General features: G+C 38.1%; 1 protein-coding gene across 2 annotated transcripts in view; it reads right to left on the bottom strand.

The window, feature by feature from the left end:
- Window positions 1-15,352, bottom strand: part of PPP2R5C (protein phosphatase 2 regulatory subunit B'gamma) — an 80,155-nt gene that overhangs the window by 52,128 nt on the left and 12,675 nt on the right. For both annotated transcript variants that reach the window (XM_068160141.1, XM_068160143.1), the window contains exon 3: window positions 10,671-10,830. In XM_068160141.1, the coding sequence (XP_068016242.1) occupies window positions 10,671-10,830 (160 nt within the window). The remainder of the gene's footprint in view (window positions 1-10,670; window positions 10,831-15,352) is intronic.

The raw sequence follows: 15,352 nt of genomic DNA, 5'->3' as shown, positions 1-15,352 counted from the left end.
AAACAGATTAGGAAATGGAGTAGAGTTAAAGAGAGAAGGAAAAGGGTGACTTTGAGCCATTATCTGTGTCACCAGACAGCTGTCCAAAAAAAAGGGGCAGGGATAAATTTGACTTGCTTTTACTGGTAGGAGCAATGTAATTTGTGTGTTCCCCTCCTCCAATTATAGCTTAAACAAAACTGACCATGCTCACATATCATAGAATCATTCAATTGTTGTGGTTGGAAAAGACCTCTATGATCATTGAATCCAACCATTGACCTAATACCACTATGGCCATTAAACCACATCCTGAAGTGCCATGTCCACATGATTCATGAAGATGTCCAGGGATGGTGATTCCAATGCATTTGCACTCTTTCCTAACACCCAATCATGTCAGGCTATAGAAGATAAGGGTCTCTTCGCAGCTCTGAACAATGAATTACTCAAGGGCAAAAATTTAACTCTAGGGGAGAAAAGGCCTGGAGGCTACACATTGTGGAAGAGAAACCACAGCAACAGGAATGCTACTGAGCTTCTCCTTCTGCCCTCAATTCCAGAGGGCAGCCAAGAGGAAATTCTTCAAAGAAACAGAGCCAGGAAACACCATGTTAATACCTAGCTAGCAAAAGAAATACACAGATAATAAAAAAATCCTTACCTGGACAAAAGAAAGAAGTATGAACTATTATTTTGTTTCCTTAAAGAATTCCTTAGACTGAAGCATGAGAAAAAATAATATTCTACCTTCCTTGTTGAGAAATTGAGACTATTTACTCCTCCTAATACAGGAAAAACTGATTAAAAGTGGCACTGGCAAACATCTGCTTCTGAGTGGATTTGCCTCTACATAGATTTCTACCACCAATATCAAAATAGATGAGCTCAGCATGAGTGGGTTTGTTGGGGGTTTTGTTGTTGCTATTGTTTGGGTTTTTTTATGCTGCCACAACTGTCTCCAATGATGCCAAGGAGTCCTAGATGGATGCCAGGGCAGCGCAGAGCAGGTGGCTCCAGGCAGGTGTCAGGACAGAAAGGGTCCCTGCTCCCAGCTGCTGCTTAGCACAGGGATGAGGTGGAGGAGCCAGCTGCATGGTCACTGCAGCACACAGACTTAACAGTGCCAGTATTTCCTTCAGCTAGTATTGTATATTCAGTAGCTTTTGTAAGTGGGGGTGGGAGGGGAAAAAAAAGTATTTTCTTTTAAGTTAGGTGACTAGTGTGGTGGGGTTTTTTTTGGTGTTGTACAGCTTTTTGAATTCAGGAGTTGACTACTGCCTTTTTTTTTTTTTTTTTTTTTTTTTTTTTTTAAGATAGTATTATGCAGTACAAAACCCCATTTTCCAGAGCTGATTGCAAGAGCTAGTTTCAGGTACTTCACACTATTTTAACCAAGCTCAGTATAAAAGCTCACTCTTGTCTGTGTCCCCATTGTATAGGTCACATGTAATTTTCAAGAAATGAAGCGTTAAAAATTACATTTAAGAGTAGAAACTTGAGCATGCTAATTATCCAGCAAACACTGGCTTACATTTCATGTATAAATACTGCATTCAACGTTTGACCAGTAGAGGTCTTACAAAGGGAATTTAGTGCAGCAGCAATGTTTAGGTCTGATAATGAAGGCCTGTGCAATGGAACAAAAAGTTCTTTTTGTAAATAAGGAGAGATCTAAACTCTGAATTCAGAAACAGGTTAGAATCTAGAAAATATGACAATACCATGTTTTAAATCCTAATTTGATGGATTCTATCCAAGCTTCAGTGGAAACAAGTTTGGTAGGAAATGCTGCCAGTGACAGATGTAGAGCATTCTCCTAACACTTTCAGCTGCTGACTAATGAGTAGGTGTTGGATAGGGCAGTTGAAATGAAAAATGGCTTATTAATCCAAGCCTGTGATTTTATGTAAAACTATCTATAGGAAAAAAAATCTTCACACACTCAAGTGAAGTATTTGTCTCTATAACCTTTTTTTGGGAAATTATTTACTCATTAACACATTTCTTAATCTGTACAATGTTACACAGTTACTTAGACTGGATAATTGCTAAATGTTTTAATAATAATGATTTGATAATCATTAATTCTTAAAATATTTACTCATTTGATAGATCATATTGTCCTGTATGAACACCAAACAACTGACATTTTTGCTTTAAGAAATTTATATCCTTACCACACTTGTATTTTAATTCTTCTAAACATTTAAAATGACTACAGGAAAGTCTGTTCATGAAACATGGTATGATAACATTCTTAAGATCAAAGTTCCAAGACAAAGTCACTAAATTATGGTGGCAAAGAAAGTCTCCACAGTTCTTCCACAAGATAAAATACACACTTGCTGATATCTAACCACACTGATGCAGGAAAGAGCAAGTTTTTGCATTTTTTTCCATTATGGACTTTCAATAAATTCAATACAGTACTGGGCTGCCAAAAATACTATAAAAGCATGAATGCAGCCAGAGCCAGAAGGATAGCACTTAACAGACCAAGTTAGTCTAATGTAGGTTGTGTACAAGGCAGAATAACATCATCTGTCTCACAAAACTGTATTAGTTGATGTTTTGCATGAGAAGCAATTTGTTTTGCCTTTCAAATGTTTTACGTATTAGGGTAAGTTATCTTTTGGAGTAGCATTACCTTGTTGAATCTATCGTCTCACTTTGCATAAAATACTTTTAAATTGAACAGTGATGACCTTGCAGTTGGATGAAATTCCTTAACTGCCATAGATTTATTGAATGGTTTAGGTTGGAAGGGACTTTAAAGGTCATCTAGTTCCAACTCCCCTGCCATGGGCGTGGACACCTTCCACCAGATCAGGTCATTCATGGCTTCATTCAACCTGGCCTTGAACACCTTCAGAGAAGGGCCATTCATGGCTGCTGTGGGCAATTTGTTCCAGTGTCTTTGCCACCCTCACTGTAAAGAATTTCTTCCTAACATCTAGTCTAAATCTATCCTCCTCAAGCTTCAATCCATTCCCTCTTGTCCTATCACTGTAAGCCCTTGCAAAAAGACCCTTCCCAACACTCTTGCAGGCCCCTTTCAGGTACTGGAAAACTGCTATAAGGTCTCCCTGGAGCGTTCTTTTCTCTCAGCCTGTCCCCATAGGGAATGTGCCCCAGCCTTCTGATCATCTTTGTGGCTCTCTTCTGAGCCCACTCCAGCAGCTCAATGTCTCTCTTATGCTGGGGGCACCAGTACTAGATGCAGTACTTGAAGCAGGGTCTCACAAGAGCAGAGGGACAGAATCACCTCCCTTGACCTGCTGGGCATGCTTTTGATACAGTCCAGGATAGATATCTGCCTGGGCTGCAAGCCACCTTGCTGGCTCATGCCGAGTTTTTCCATCAACTGCCACCTTCAAGTCCTTCTCCTCGAGTTGTTCTTCTCTCAAATTGCTCCTTGCCCAGCCTACACCTGTGCCTGGGACTGCCCCAACCCAGGTGCCCAACACTGCACTTGGCCTTGTTGAACTTCATGAGATTGGCTTGGGCCCACCTCTCAAGCCTGTTCATGCACACAAAAGAAGTACAATTAAACTAAAAAGGCCCAAGTACTGAACTTTTGTTCTCTACCTAATCTACAACTGGCATCAATAGGTCTCTGCAATGAAAATTACATCTAACATTGAGTTTTCCAGTCTGAGAAGCTTGTAAGTAAAGTCTTCCTCAAGCCCCAAAGTAGTTAATTATCTCTGATTCCCATAAATTCAATTATATTGCATATATCCAGTCGATGTTTTTGTATCACAAAAACAGACACTAGTTTTAACCTAACAGCTAACACCCTCTACTTGAGTTTGAGATTGCGCTCATATGAGTTTGTAGACATTACCAACATACAAAGTTTTCTCCAGCACAGAGAACAATACTTGACTGTAATTTACCTTGCTGTCAGTTTGCTTACATTTCTGACCTTTTGAGAAATTGTCACTTTTCCCTCCTTCCTCATGGTTACTACAGTTTCATCAATGAAAATTCAATCCAATTGTTTTTCTATGTATCAGAATTTTCAACTAGAATCACCTCTTCTGCAATGTTGATTCATCAGACTTTAATACTGTACAGACAATGAAAACAGAGCTATCTCCTAGACAGCCATTTATGACTTAATAAAAATTAGGAAAGCTTTAATAATGCTTGCCTCCCTATCAGAGTCCTGTATCACAGGCAGACAAGTTGAGACACCACCCTGATGTTCTCCTCTTGCACAGAACAGACTCAGAATTTGGCCTATACTCTAAACTCTCTGCTTAAAAAATGGGAAAAAAAGAAAGAAACAAACAAACAACAAGAAACCTTGCACTCTGCATGAAATGTGCTCATATAAATGACACCCTTATTACTGATTATGTTAATTGTTATAATTTTTTCATGTTAAAATCATGCAAATCAGAAACAGGCATCTCCCATCAGAAGGTCTGAGGGACAACATGCACAGTAAGATCTTCAAAAATTAAATACTAGAATCTGTTTAATTGTATTACATGCAGTTACACTACATTTAGAAAACTGTACAGTATTTGATATTCTGTACTTCTCAGCATTAAGAGTTAATATGTATGTTCATGTCTGTCAATGTAGCTCATTTCTTCCTACCTTGATATATACCTTTAAGACTACTGTATCCACTTTTTTGAGATCAAAAATCCAACTCCAAGAGGTAAACAGTAATTCTGTAAATAAATTAGTAACTATATTTGAAAATAAAGGCTGAATTTCAATTCCCATCTTAAAAAAGAACATTGTTTTACATAATCTTAATCTAAAGAAGAAGAAAAAACTCTAGCTCCAAATCAACAAAGAAAACCATGGCACTGGCATTACAGGAATCCTCTGTAAGGCTATAAAAGAACTCTATCCAGCTTTCAAACAACCTACAGAAATGCTACCAAAAAAGCCTATTTTTGAATCATACCCAAATTTACATATGCTTGGTTAACATATGTTCATTGGGAAATTTTGCAACACTTCAGAATATTAAGGAGCACTGAATTTTGTTTTTTTCATATTTATTATTCTAGGACTGATATAAAACGTTATCTTTTAACGAGTATTGCGTGTTAAAGTTAGATTTGTGATACAATTGTATTTGACAGTGTATAAAACCTTAAATCCCATTCAGGGCATCTTAGCATTGTATCCAGGAATTCTCATTGCAACTTCTGTTATGTATTATAGGGTTTCAGACCACATCCTTAGAAACCTCATCACTTCACATGAAATTTATTTCTAAATGCTATACATATATACAGTTTACTAAAATCACCACATCCTTGCAAAGCATATACCAGTATGCTTACCTACTTATACTGTTAAAGATCCCTTGTGGTGTATAAGCATACATAATGGGCAAGGGAGAGTCTTAGAAATACGCAATTACAAGACTGTACCACGGGAGAAAAAAGTCAACCAGTAATGGAAGTATTACTAAGATTATAAATTCTTATGAATAGAAATTCTAATTTTTAGTACTGTACAGTTTTGAATCCTTAAATTTTCCTTTTCTGTACTAATAGCTTCAAACAGAAGTCAAACACACTAACGGGTTGCCAGTTATCCTGTCACAAATCATCACATGGTTGGCTATTCCATTTTTTTTTCCTTTTTGATCTTGGTCTACCATTTAATGAGTCTACCACAGGAGCAACCTCAGTCCTTCAGATATTGATACTCACCCACCACTAGTTCTGTGGCAAGGGACAACTATATTCTCAGTGAAATCAGAGGGGGAAAATAGAATTTTAATTTGCAGTTTAAAAAACAATTCTAAAAAAATATTCCAGGGGAAATTCAGAACATCTTAAGTCTGATCTCCTAATGGTTTAGCTAATAAACTAAGTTTGTAGAATTCACAAATGTTTGTGTAGTAGAGTTTAATATGAATGTAAGAGAAGAAAACAACCAACCAGTAAATGCAATGATTTCATTAAAGGGGAAAAAAAAAGAAAAAAAGATAGCCTTCCTTTCCCTCAGCCTTAAAACCAGCTAATTTTTATTTTAAAATCTCTATAATGGTCTTTGTACACTGTGAGAGCTGAATTGAAAATATATTACTGCAGTTGTGAAGCACACAACCAACAAGCATGCAATTCATAACATATCATCAAAGGCCTGCAGTGACAGGACAAGGGAGCAATGGCTTCAAACTAGAAAAAGGCAAATTTAGACAGGGTATTAGGAACAAGTTCTTTACTATGAGGGTGGTGGAAGACTGGAACAGGTTGCCCAGGTAAGTGGTTGAGGCCCCTTACCTGGAGATATTCAAGGTAAGGCTTGACAAGGCCCTGGGCAGCCTGGTCTAGTTGAGGATGTCCCTGCTGACTGCGGGGAGGTCGGACTAGATAACCTTTGGAGGTCCCTCCCAGCCTGGACATTCTGTGATCGCACTCTGAAAAGTTGCCTCCCAGACCTGAATGAACACTGCTAGATGAGTAGTACACATACACCATGTAACTCAAGCACTGAAGGTTTTTCCAGTATATAATGGATTTGGGTGACAGAAGTTCATAGAGGTAACTTAGAATCAAGAACTAAAGTGACGTTGATTTATCAACATCATCAGAAATAAACGCTAGCACAGAAACTAAATCATAGATGCTGTGGAATTATTTGCTAATTAACCATAAAAAAAATATCCATAACTTAATAACAAATTCAAGCATGTTGCATAAAGTTGAACTAAGCAGTTGGAAAGAATCCATACTTCAGTGCATCAGTGCAATACAAGCACACAGAAATTCAGACATGGTACCTTTAACATACATTTATTAAATAGGCATATTGAACACTTCTGCTGTTTCTCTTACACAAATTAAAATCCCTTTACACAAATTCAAGAACACATCCTTTAATTTGCAAACAATTTTAATATATCCCAAGTTACAAAGCAACTGGTAAGTTTCTGAAGGATGAAACACCCTTTGCCATTTATTTCTGATATAACCAAAGCATTAATCTGCAAGTTTTGAAATCACAAAACACAGCTTTAGATTAAGAAGTAAATTTTTCCCAATAAACAGCTGGAACAGGTTAATGCATTTTCAAGGTATTTGACACAATTCTCAAGGTATTTCTCCAGAGATGACTCAGAGTTATCTGTGGGAAGACAAGCCACCTATTCTACATGAAATAAATCAGGCTGCATTGCACTGTGCTGCAGGGAGCTTTGCTGGTTTGCAGCTTTATTAATATATAGATCTCAGTGCTCCACAAACCAATTGCACCAGTGACTTCTCTTTTCTACATTCATCTTTGTTCTTAGAGCCTCTTAACTCATAATTTATTTCCCTTTCTTTTTGCATTATCTGAGCTACCCTGCTCCTCCGTTTCCCCAATGAACTGGAGGCGTACTAATGTAGATCGTGAGCTGCTCCAATGAATATAAACCATACCACACCAATACCAGTCACCTGGGCAAACAGACTGGTATTTCCAGAAGCCTATCATAAGCACTTCTGTGCAACGCTCAGGAGAAAGTTCACAGCATGACTAAAGATCAAATAGTATTTCCTAAACAAGTAACCCTGATGTAAACATACTCCGAAGCTCTTCCATTCCCTTGCCACTATTTCAAGTGATCCACTGACCTTAACTCCAGCCCCATGGCACAGAAGCAAGGTAGTTCTCTCAGCAATACTGTGGACCATTCAGAGCTTACCAGTTAGAAGCTTTCACAAATCTAATACAGACCTTTAAGTATGCAAAACCAACCCCATTCTGTATATGTTGCTTAAAATATAATTTCATGTAATGCACATCACACTATACCATAGCAAATTGAACACTGATGAAGAAAATACGCATCTCTTGGTCTACTACAGATAGAAAGGTTTCCCAGGTACTGTAGCTATAGATATACAGCCACTTGTTGTTAAGTAACTGGAGTTTAAAAGCTGGTTAAACACAGCTAACCTGAAGGAATGCTACATTCTTCCTAGCACTTTATGTAAGTCAAGTCTGCCTTAATCATCTCAATCCTTTAAATTACAGCCTGCCGGTCCACTTTAACACCTGTCCAGACACAGAACACACTTAAAGCTGTCCAAAATGAAAGTTTCCCAGCTTCATGTGATCCACAGAATGCACATCATGTACACATTAAGAAAACACGGTGACTGGCCAACAACGTGCTCAGCAACCCGAACGATGAGAATTATGTCATGAGTGAGCACAGCAATTAGACACCTGCTATGATCCACGAGACTGGACATAGCTTTATTATTAATGACAATAATTGCTACCCATCACTAGATCAGCATTTGCACCAGCATTTCATAACAAAGTTTGACCCTTGATAGCCAGGACACACATACAACATCAGACATCAACAAGAGATAAGCTCAGGATCTCTTATTTGAATTTGTTTCAGAGTTGGGGGGAGTGATTACAGACTGAAAGGCAAATACAATGCCTGTGTACAATACTTGTAACCAATTCTTCATATCTAAGTATGCAGTGTCAAAAATGTTGTAACATTCTCAGCACATACCTTGAAAAGTTCTTAAGACCTAGTGGGTTTTTTACTACTTTCTCCCCCTTGCTGCCTCCAAGTCCAAGCAGGATGCCTTCTGCACTTCACTGGCCTACTAGTTTAAAGTGCAATAGACACAAGAGGGAAACAAATCTAAAACTATACCTTTCCTCTCCTCTCCCATCTGCACTCAGTTTTCTGATTTCCAGCATACAGTTCACTGCCTCTAATTGTATGCTGAGTTCCAGTCTTTCTGAGCTGACAGTCCTGGGCACTACACACTGTTCAAAAAAGGACACAATGGAGCCAAGACCAAGTAATAAGTGTTTTTCTTCGTGGCTCAGTTTTTGTTCAAAAGGTGATGCCAGTTGATGAGGCTGTACGTTTAACTACTTTATTTAAAAAAAAAAAAATCCTAATTCAGTGTTCTTTGCCTATGTCACACCCTTATATCCAGTTCTGGGCCCCTCAGTTTAGGAAAGATGTTGACTTGCTGTCCAGAGAAGGGCAACAAAGCTGGAAAGGGGTTTGGAGCACAAGCCCTATGAGGAGAGGCTGAGGGAGCTGGGGTTGCTTAGCCTGGAGAAGAGGAGGCTCAGGGGAGACCTTCTTGCTCTCTACAACTACCTGAAGGGAGGTTGTAGCCAGGCGAGGTTGGTCTCTTCTCTCCCAGGCAACCAGTACCAGAACAAGAGGATGCAGTCTCAATCTGTGCCAGGGGAGGTTTAGACTGGATGTTAGGAAGAAGTTCTTCACAGAAAGAGTGATTGGCCATTGGAATGGGCTGCCCAGGGAGGTGGTGGAGTCACTGTCACTGGAGGTGTTTAGGCGGAGGCTGGATGGGGCGTTTGGTGCCATGGTTTAGTTGATTAGATAGTGTTGGATGATAGGTTGGACTTGATGATCTCGAAGGTCTTTTCCAACCTCGTTAATTCTATTCTATTCTATAACCTGGATGTGACAGCTTGTGCACAAACCTACTATGTCAGCTTAAAAGACAAGGAATATTCTTGATGGTCTGTAATGCTAAATTTTCTTATTCACAAATCTAATAAAATTGATTGAAATTCACTAGTTAAATATACAACAGTTAAGTCTTGAAAAAATTTTAAGAAGCATCTTTATCTACACTATACTAGTAATATGACAGACAATATTTCACATTCCTTTTGTGAAAGTGGTGTCTGGGTGAAGAGAAAGATATTGCAGCCTAATCTGATCTTTGTGAAAAGAAGTGTAATTCACATGGGCTGAGAAGTCACATTTCTCAATTTCAAAAATCACTAATGCATTTTATCAATAAAACAATGACTGGAGGAAAAAAAAAAAAATCTTATCCCTTGATTCTTTCCACATTGCTTACAACAGTACTACCCAATATTCTAGCTACTTATCAGACTTCAACAGTACAATGCTGGAAGGTAGTAAGCATCACACTTCAAAATAGATTTGGTTGGCTGTTTTTTTAACTAAACCTTCAGAGCAAGTAATATGCTCATAAGCAATAGATCAGTCCATCTGATCACACCTGGAAAATTCTACCCTCACACAATTACAAACTACCATAAATACACTATGCCAACACGTATCTACACAATAGACAGGAGCTAAAATAAAGATGATAAAAGCCATGTTAGTAGGAGAAAAATTCATCAATTATCTTTCCATAACAGACAGCAGAAAATCCAATTCTAAAACATCACAAAGCCTTGAAATCGACAAAGGAAAAATTAATAATTACTACAATGATGCCACTCTGCTTGACCCGTACTTGGAAAAATCAGAACACTAAACAGCAACAGACCAAGTCTTCTCACAGTGCCAAGAGATGATTGTACAAACAAAGCAGGGTTTGAGCATGCTGCACTGAGGACAGACCAATGTTTTACATAGAGAGCCCAAATATTCTGCTTTTATATAAAATGTGTGAATATACTTTCATAGACTTTTCTAGGTCTGAGAAACTCACTGATATTTCCCAGAGAGACTGCCAAAAGGCAACACACTGAAATCCTCATATTAGGAATGAAAGAAAAGAAAAAAAGCCCAGCACGTTTGAGCATAGAAGTATGTGCAAGTTTGCACATGTGTATACTTGATACATAATGTATGTTCTCCAGATATAAGAAGTATGATAGGCAAGATGCTTCTCTGTCTTACGCCCAAGAACCCCCGCAAATAATTCTAAATTAGAAAGACATACCTTTTAAAGCTGGCAGTTTTTGTAGCTCCCTGTTATTGCTAATATTAAACCTTGAAGAACTCTGCCGCTTTTCTTTCTTCAGTACTGTCTGTGGTGCTGGTACTTTGATTTTAGATAGTTGTGCTGGGGGAGGAGCGCTGTTTGATTTTTTGTTCGACACCTGTTTTAAAAGAAATGAAAGCAGCTGAACTTAGAAATCTTCTAAAATCTGATTTTTGTAACAGAAATGAAGCAAAATAAACTTTTATTCAAATTGCTCTATTCATCATCCTCTGGATGTATAAGGTATCTGTTCTTCTGTTCCATCTTTTCAGTGTTAATTTATGTAACAAAGCCCTCATATAGATGGGCACAGATCACCCTCTTACATGCACTGGTTCAGTCTAACCTCAGTACTAGGGAAAGTCATGTCACCAGCTGGCATATTCAGGACAACCAGGGAATCAGGCCAGTCACCATGGCTTTATGAAAGGCAGGTCCTGCTTGACAAACCTGATCTCTTTTGACAAGGTGACCCACTTAGTGGATGAGGGAAAGGTTGTGGCTGTCAGGTACTTGGACTCTAGTAAAGCCTTTGACACAGTTCCCCACATCATCATCTTGGACAAACCAGCTGCCCATGGTCTGGACAGGTGCGGAGAGTGGTGGTGAATGGACTTAAATACAACTCGCATCCAGTCACAAGTGGTGTTGCCCAGGTCTTGGTATTAGGCTCAGTTCTCTTTAAGATGTTTATTGATCTCAGAAACAGTATGGATAGCAGGACCAGGGAAGTGATCTTACCCCTGTACTTGGCCATGGTAAGGCTGCACCTGAAGTATTGTGTTCAGTTTTGGGCCCCTCATTACAACACGGACATTGAGGTGCTGGAGCATGTCCATAGAAGGCCAATGAGGGGTCTTGAACACAAATCCTATGAGGATAGGCTGAGGAAGCTGGGGTTGTTCAGTCTGGAGAAGAGGAGGCTGAGGGGAGACCTCATTGCTCTCTACAACTACCTGAAAGGACCATTGTCTCAAGGTGGGCACCAGCCACTTCTCACAGATTATAAGCTATAGGAAAAGAAGAAATGGCTTCAAGTTGCACCAGGAGAGGTTTCAATTAGATATTAGGAAAAATGTCTTCACCAAAAGGGTCATCAGGCACTGCAACAGGCTGCCCAGGAACGTGTATACAAGACATTTGGATGAGATGCTCAGGGACATGGTCTAACAACTGTGTACATGCAGATGTTAGGTTATGGTTGGACTCAATGATCTTAAGGTTTTTTCCAACCAGGTGATTCTATGATTCTATTCTGTGATTTCTTTCAAGTTATTGGCCAACTGAAAAGATGTTTTCAAATAATGTAGTTCTTCAGCTAATCTCACATTTTTCCTGAGAAGTCCAGGTCTCAAAGACATTTGGCTGTCTTACTTCAGCTTCAAAGGGACCACAAGTTCTTGTCTATTTACAGCAGGTAAACTTTTCACTGCCTGTTTGTACTGTTCCTCACTGGTAGAGTTGTAAGCTTGGCTAGGCATTCAGGTTTTGACATAAAGGAGTGAATCTTATTACTGCAGCATGTTTAGCACCTCCTAAAATGCATGAAGACTTGTAGCAGTTTACTGCCTATTCAGAGCAAATTCCTTTTACAGTAATAATCCTTATCAGATTGTCACTGTACCTCTGTAAGAAGTTTATAACATAGAACCGGCCCACCCCTATATTTCTAGTTTGCTGTTATTTCCCAGACTATACTTGACATTGCTTTCTTCTCTCAAGCTGAATAAAGTGCATCATTAACAAAAGCCTGTCAGAACTTGTAATGCTGTCTTTCTCATTTGTTTTCTGAAGTAGGAAAAGCAGGTTTAAAGTAGACAATAGTTAGTTTTTAACTATAATTTCATGATGTTCTTTACAAGAACGATAAAAATATGCAGGAGTGACCCACACTAAAAATACAGTAACAACTGAGCAAGAAATCTTACTGCAAGTTTTGCAACTCATTTAACTTAACTTCCCGTGAAAGCCTTTCAAATTTGCCAACTATTTTATACTGCGGTAAACATCTGAAAATACACCTTGGCACTCTTCTCTTACTGTAAACACCCTATCCCCCTTTTCAGAAAGTACTCATGGAACAAGAAATAGGCAAAAAGTCAGAACAGAATAGGACTCAGGCTGGAAGTCAGGTTGTAATGCTGCTGCTTGGGTAGTCTTAATGGATTTAATTAAGAGTTTTGTTAAGTATAGAAGATACAAAAGCAGTGTTTCATTCCTGCATGAAATAACATCAATGGCTTTTTCACAGGGCTATGACTAAAACAACAGACATCACATTTCATGTTCTAAAAATGACTTCCAGAATAACTTATTTATCAACAATTCCCATGTGGGCTTGAAGCATACATACCCAGCGCACATGGAAATTTTACCATGCATAGAGACTTTAAAGGTAGATAACATTTAAGACAGTAACTATTTCAACTATTTTTTTCATAGTAGCATAAAAGGGAGATAAATGTTTATGCCTCAAGAACAGATTAGCAACTGTGTTATATTATACTCACAGTACTGACTGAAATTTAGTTTTCATTAAACACATTTATGATAACCATTTGGGGAATATTATAATGTCAAAGCCCCTTACAGAACAAATAAAAAGACAATATCCTCTGAACACTCAAAGTCTTAAGTTACCAAAAGAACCTCTAAAACTTGTTTCAGTAAAAATGGTATATTGTCAAGTTAAAAGCATTTTTCAGATTATTTCACTTTTTAATCCCAAACATTAAACACTTAAAAATCTTTTCGCTGAAATATAAGTGACCGGCAAGGTAAATTTTATCCATTAATTCATATTAAGAAAAAGGCATTCCAAATAAAAATATGAATAGACTCCACAGAAAGAAAAAACACTAAAAAATAGGAGACAATGAATTACCACATATTAAATAGAAGTTAATTAAAATGCATTATAAACACTATTACTGCACAGGATTCTGTACTTTCAACATTGTGCTTCAATCTAATGGTGTTTTCAGAACAACCTATCTTCCACTGCCACCTGTTCATTGTTCATTACTTGGAACAGGAAAAACCACTTTCCTGTTTCCTCTATTCCCAAACAAACTCTCAATTTTAAATTAACAAGCGTTCATGTGTACCTGCATGCATGTGGACACTACAGTATCTTGAGGTAACACACACCTCAGGGAACCAACTATTCTAAATTTCAGATATATTCTAAAATTAGCCAAAAGTGATTATTTAAGAAGATGGGTAACATTTCTAGTTAATAATGGTAAAAGAAAGTGTTTTTTGGTTACTGTGGCAGCTTCTCATCTAGCAGTGATGACTCCAGTGTAATTCTAACCCTGAATTGCTGGGAAATTTAGCCAGACTTCTTCCTCCTTTCTGCCATCAACCATGATTATCCCCACTTTTCAGTCTTGCTCCAGTCACTCAGAGAGCATATATCAGAAAGCTGCCCAGTTTCCAGTTCATTAGTATTTTAATACTACACAGCTGTACCAAATGACATATCTAAGTGGCATTATGGTGCCACCACAGGAGAACTGGCCTCTCAAGCTTGCAGACAACCAGACCTTAGAAGCGCACCAGGATAAAGTGAGTTAAGCCAACTTAAGTCACACAGCTAGGCAATTTTAACCACCCTCTAAAAAGAAAACAAATTCTCTGTGTATGCATTTGCTAAAAGTAGCATAGTTAACTTTTTAAGAAAGTAGAGTGCTCGTTAATTGAGAGAAAAATGCTCAGCTTCTTCCTCCCCATAACAAACTGCTTCAGAAACCGTAACTCCTGAGCGTAACTGATGGACATTTGGTTACATCAGTGAACACTTCAACTTAAGTCAACACTGGAATAGCCAAACTACAGATTTATTTGTATCAATTCCATTCCTGTGACAAGAATGGGAAATACCTCTTCTTCCCCTTGTTCTGGCTAACAGCTTCCTCCTACGCAAATTTCATGTACTCAGACACATTCAATTCCAAAAATCCTGATAAACTCCTAAAAATGTGTACATATGGAAAAAAAAAGTCAGATTGAGAATGTGGTTCTTCAAATCATGATTAAAACACAACTCTCAGGTTTTCTGATCAATTTAGTTTTTAAAAGCTAGAGCTTTACATATTTTTATGAAATTAAGACAATAGGAAACAGTATGAATCTGACTCTTAGAACTGAAAAAACAGTTTATGTTCCTCACTGTCCTTGAATAAGCTTAAAACATATTCAAGACAGTGAAAGGCAGGGAGGAGAGATTTCTTGCCAGTCAGAATAGTTCAGGATGTAGTCCTTGCATCCTTTCTTCCCTTCAGTCCTCCTGCATCAAGCAGCATGTGATATATTGCTTATCTTAATATTGTTTGGAGCAAAGCTGGATCCTTCATCCCCAGACTTGTTCACAAGCAAGTATAGATCAGCAGATGACATTAAATTTATGACCAGAGAAATAAAGATATGAGTAGACAGAACACATCTATAATTACAGACATTATTTTCTTTTTATGGGGAAAAAAAAGAAAAAGAAAAAAGTTTCCATCAAACAGCCCACATGGCAACTTTTACTTCTGGCTATTCACCTAAGACATGAGAGAGAAACTGGAAACTGGAAGGAGAGTCCATTCTGCATCCCATATATGTCATCAAGTCTTTCCAAAGATCCTATTCTT

The sequence above is a fragment of the Melanerpes formicivorus genome, unplaced genomic scaffold (genome assembly GCF_026170545.1).
Source record: "Melanerpes formicivorus ecotype bairdi unplaced genomic scaffold, bMelFor1.0.p_v2 SCAF_48, whole genome shotgun sequence".
In the NCBI taxonomy this organism is placed as follows: Eukaryota; Metazoa; Chordata; class Aves; order Piciformes; family Picidae; genus Melanerpes; species Melanerpes formicivorus.
The sequence above is the reverse complement of the archived record's forward strand: the minus strand, read 5'-3'. Positions and strand labels throughout refer to the sequence as shown.